This window comes from Notothenia coriiceps, unplaced genomic scaffold (assembly GCF_000735185.1).
Source record: "Notothenia coriiceps isolate Sejong01 unplaced genomic scaffold, NC01 NC01_scaffold00037490, whole genome shotgun sequence".
NCBI classification, from domain to species: domain Eukaryota; kingdom Metazoa; phylum Chordata; class Actinopteri; order Perciformes; family Nototheniidae; genus Notothenia; species Notothenia coriiceps.
The window spans coordinates 106,994-112,350 of NW_011370191.1; the positions used below are offsets into that span (position 1 = coordinate 106,994).

Sequence of the window (5,357 nt, forward strand, 5' to 3'; positions counted from 1 at the left end):
CCGACGGACGTAGATGGTCAGAAAGATATGTGTCCTGATGTTTACTACATATTATTCTCCTCTCCCTGATGACATTGAGTAGATCTCTGGGACGTGGCCGAGGACCACAACAAACAAATACGAATACTTTGCACCTGTGTCTCTTTGTATAAGAGACTGGTCTTCAACCTTAACTTTACTTTTCCTTTCACTTAAATACGACGGCAGGGAGGAGGGGAGGTGTTACTTATGTTTTACTACGGTTTGCATGTCTAACCTACTTTTCTAGAATTTTATTTTATGACATAAATAATATTTGCAATCAGAATTGTAGACGTGACACATATGTGGGTAAGTTCTGGTAGAAAATTTTCAACTTGTTTGGGGTGTGTCGAGTTCATTTTCACTTTACAACGAATAAACTTTGATTGCCAAGTTATAAAGGAAAAACTAATATTGATGACTAACTAGCAATTTTTTTTTTATGGTAAACGTTGAATTGTATGCAAAATTTTTCGGATTATTTAGTGGCATTGAAGTACTATATAAAGAGCCAGTATTTCCAACAAATAGGCACTTGCCGGCTGACGGACACACTTACGTTACGGACGCCCGGCGTTCCGTAAGACCCCAGTCGTAAAAGAGGAGGGAAAGCCCACTCCTTCCAGGGTCACCAAGGATTCAATTTCCTCCAATTATATTTTCCCTTCAAACTTGGGAGGAAAGGAAGATCTGGATACTCTTACCTTGCCGTGATAATATGACGTCCGCTGGCGCATCATAAACACGTCGGATAGTGAAAGTGCATTTAAAGTACTCTCCTAAATCCTTTTTAATTCTCCTCTCCTTTATCCCTTAATCCCGTGACGTTTCACACAGAGGTCAAGGGATAGACGATAGGAGCGCTGAAATTCATTTCCGGGTCACTACCGGAGGATCGAGGATTCGAGGAGTCGAGGAGGGGAAATCAGTGAAATGAGAAGGGGCCCATGGCCCTTTTTAAAACGGGTTTTACAACTCAACAACAATGCAGCATCACATGATTTCACTTGCGCAACTCATGCTGCAGTGCTAACACACAGGGAAGTAAGGACCATAGCTGGATGTGTTTAAGGGAATTCTGCCTTAAAGCTGCTTTATTTTGTTCTTAACCCGGACAGCACGCCTCCTGTGAGGACCAACATGGCCCTGCTCGGATTTGGAAAGATACTGCTGCTACTTCTGCTTTTTGGACATTCAGTAAGTACTTCCTAAATCTTTTTATAGCCTGTGGTCGACATGTAAGAAGCTATACCTGCAGCCTCATCCCCATGACATTAAAACACATATTATACCAGTGTATAGGTCACCGAAATGCAAAACAAAGGATTGGAACGTGGCGTCAAATTCATATTTTTTAAGTACAAAGAAATACACGACATTCAAGAGATGTTAATGTGAGGAAACAATGTTTAGATTCCGCCAATGGTATGTTAACATCAGTTATGCTTTTAAAAATAGTTTTGAGTTATTGTCAGGTCAATACACAAATGTATTTCATCCAGAAGTCAAAATCTTCAATATGTAAATTCCTGTACAACATACAACTATATGGCTAAACAACTTTCCACATGACAACATTTTAAAAACATGTTGGTTTGTATAGACAGTTTTATTCTATTTAAGCATTGTTCAACACCTTTATTATACAGTCAAGGTTAGTATGTGTTACTGTAATGACACATCCTTAGTCAGCTGAGATGTCAGCCCTGCACCATAAAAACATGAATCTTTAACCAATAACCTCTTAATGGAACACAATATAAACTGAATTATGGGGATTAGTTGGGATTTAACTGATTTGTTGATCTGCAGCTCGGGGCACCTGGTTCATTCAGCGTGGATTACCAGAAGGACTGCTTCCGAAAAGATGGGGAAGAGTTTCGTTTTATATCAGGAAGCATCCATTACAGCCGGATCCCCAGAGTCTACTGGAAGGACCGACTGCTCAAGATGTACATGGCAGGACTGAATGCCATCCAGACGTACGTTTACCTGTTGTCTTGCTCTCATTATGCTTCACTCATTTGTTTTTTTCATTTTTAGGTTCAGCTTGTTGCTCTGATAACTTCCAGACATCCGTGACTAAAATCCTTCATCCGGTTAAATATAGTTAAAAAAAATACCAATTGTATAGCATTAAAGTTCAAGAAAGGATGGTTTGCGGGAAAAAAAACGGTCTTTTCTTCAATTCCTATATGTTTTTAATTTCGCAATATATATCGCAGGGGGGGAAAAAAATCGCAATGTCAGTTTTTTCCAATATCGTGCAGCCCTAGTTTTAACTATTGGCCTACAAAATGTGTCACATGAGAGACCTGTTGACATTGGTATTGCCTCTACAATCATTTGCATGTGATTGTGTTGCAGTCACTCAACAAAAATGTCAGCAGTCACATGCTGCAGTGTAGAGATATTTGGTAACAAGCTACAGGAAATTAATCTACACCAACTATGATCCATTCATAGTTTTAAATGATTTCCTAAAAATGGCATTTCATCTTACTGACATCACTCTTCCCAGTGTTTCATTTAGAAACAAATATCTGTACAGATAGGACATGTCTTTTTTTTGTGAAAAACCTGGTTCTATTTGTTTTATCCCAGCTTATATTGAGCTAGACTTTTTCACTTCACTCATTTCAAGATATTTAATTACACACATCATTACATTTATTGTATGTGTTTTTATGACTATCTGAGATAAAATCCTATATCGTGCCATCCCTTTATATAATGCAGGGTTGCAAAACAAAATAGGATTTGTAGTCCCTTGATGACATACACAAGAAAGACAAAACTGGCTTCAATAAAGATGAACAAACCTCATAAGGTTGCTGGTATTGACAGTAAAGTGGACAGAATAAAAGTGCCTGCACTGACAGTTGTCTTTAAATGTTTACCTTTTTCTTTTGACACTGCATCACTACACCTGATAGAAATGCTAAACTGAAAACTGAAACCCCTTATTGGTCGCATGGAATGTTATGTTATGTCGCATTCGATCAGGAGCAAGTATTTCACACTAGTGCAATTAATCAACTCACCTTACCAATTGTTCGTACAGTTCGATATGTTTGATCGTCATTTTTTATTTAACTTAACGTTATGTATTCTCTAACAAACAGTATTGATACACAATGGAACATCCTGGTCTCTTGCATATCATTTATTAGTCAGCCAACATACAATCTGCTTAAATAACTTGAGTGTATATGCTTTCATAATACTCATACTTCATTACCATTGAAGGTACATTCCCTGGAACTACCACGAGGAGTCTCCAGGCCAGTACAGTTTTAGTGGAGAGCGGGATATGGAGTATTTCCTTCAGCTGGCCCAAGATATTGGCTTAATGGTGATCCTTCGGCCTGGACCCTACATATGTGGAGAGTGGGACATGGTGAGTGTGGGTTATTAGTACATGTACATCTTTTCAGTTTTTGATAGCATACTGGGATAATTAAGAAAAACTGAACTTACAGTATTGAACTCTTGAAAGTTTTCATAAGAAATGGTTGTACTTTTTATATCACTACACTTATTTTTACAACAATGGTTACTAGTTACAGGGCATTAGGGCATTTATAGAGTGAATAACCCAACAGTAAATAAACTAATTATAATCCTCTCCATCTTACCGTGTTTCATACAAAGGTTTGATACACTATAACTTTATAAATACTTATCCCACAATTATTGTAATACATTTACAGTTCCATGAGTCCGGCTTTATTGAACGGCTGCAAAAGTTTGGACAAAATATGGCAACATACACTGCAATTAGTTTGGACTGTCAAAGTAGCGTATTAGGTTTTTTAGGGGAAAATATGAGCGTTTACAGCATGGATGAGCAGAAGCGGAGGGCGTTCTAATGCGGGATTCATTTCAATATATCTGCCAATGTTTGGTATTTAGTCTCCACTAGAAGAACTAGTTAACATCTAACCTAATAAAACTAACAAGGACCACAATAATTAGTAAAAACTAGAACCATTTTAAAACCAACCTTTGAATACATTTGAGGGTGTTTGAAACTCAAAACATAGATTCCTGGTGTAATAACACTTTAAATTCAATGTATTTATATATCCATTTCAGTTTCATCCAAACCTGTTGCCATTGTTTACATTATTCTGTCAACTAGGGAGGGCTGCCTGCCTGGCTTCTCAACAAGAAAGACATCGTGCTGCGGTCGTCAGATCCAGGTGAGAATATTTCAGAGAAAAACAGGATGCAGGAAGAAAAATGTTATTGGTTACTGGTTTCAGTACATACAACGTGTGTTGCACACCAGTAAGACAACATCTGCATAGCTTTAATAGCTTACCCATTTTGTATTTCTCAACTTAGTGGTATTAACACTCTAGTTCCAAGCCTCCTTCCAGTTAAATCCAGTACAGTGTAACTAGAAGTATGCTGAAACTGTAAAATAACACATATATCTAAACTCGGACAATCAGCTTTCTCTATAAAATGCTTTAAAATCTGGAACACATTTCCAACTGAAATCAAAATATTATAAAAGGTGATGTGCTGACCAAAATCTATGGAGCTAATTTCCTGCCATAACTCGACAAACAAACTAAACAGGTTTTACAAATGCCTCATGAGTCACTAACAAACACAATGTGGTTTGCAAATACAAAAAACCATCTACTAACTGATGCATTTAGTTTTGCAAAGAAAAAACGTATCTATCAAACAAACACATAACATATTTCTAATAAATCATGTTTCAGAGACAAATTCAGCATAGGTTTTACAAGTACACCATTTTTTTTTACAACTACAACACTTTTTTTTTACAAGTACAAAACTTTTTCTTCTCATGGCGGAATATTACTTCCAAAAGTCACGTGACTTTTGGAAGTAATATTCCGCCGTGGCTGGCACATACTCCACGGCAGCAGGGGGCGCTACTGAGTCCATTGGGAAGGCGGGAGGTTGAGCAGAGCATGGAACAGCCCTTGCCAGCCTGATGACAGCGGTGTTTCTAGTGATCTAGGTCAGTGTTTGAACAAGGTGAATTTAGCGATCACAACGAAAACAGCCAAGACACATATTGAGCCCAGAAAATGAATGTTATTAGGAGGCTGTAAATATAATAGAGTGGCGAAGTCCCTCCCCTTCCGGGGGACCTTATTTCGGAAAAATCATGTATTGAAGTCAATGGAGAGAGAAAGATTATCTTTTTGATCCAGTTTTGTATTTTGAACGAATACACTATGATGTTGTCAATTTAAAAGATAATTTTGCAAAAATGGTCGTAAAGCTGTGAATCGCTCTCACAACAAACCATGCACGCAAAATATACTCCGCCTGATCCCTCCCGAATT

At 37.8% G+C, this 5,357-nt stretch overlaps 1 protein-coding gene across 1 annotated transcript in view; it reads left to right on the plus strand.

The window, feature by feature from the left end:
• The first annotated feature begins 897 nt into the window (after positions 1-897).
• The window catches only part of LOC104967639 (beta-galactosidase-like), a 30,949-nt gene continuing 26,489 nt past the window's right edge, over positions 898-5,357 (plus strand). Inside the window, exons 1-4 of the mRNA XM_010797148.1 lie at positions 898-1,218; positions 1,834-2,003; positions 3,271-3,421; positions 4,166-4,226. Coding sequence (XP_010795450.1) covers positions 1,162-1,218; positions 1,834-2,003; positions 3,271-3,421; positions 4,166-4,226 — 439 coding nt within the window. The 5' untranslated portion in view covers positions 898-1,161. The remainder of the gene's footprint in view (positions 1,219-1,833; positions 2,004-3,270; positions 3,422-4,165; positions 4,227-5,357) is intronic.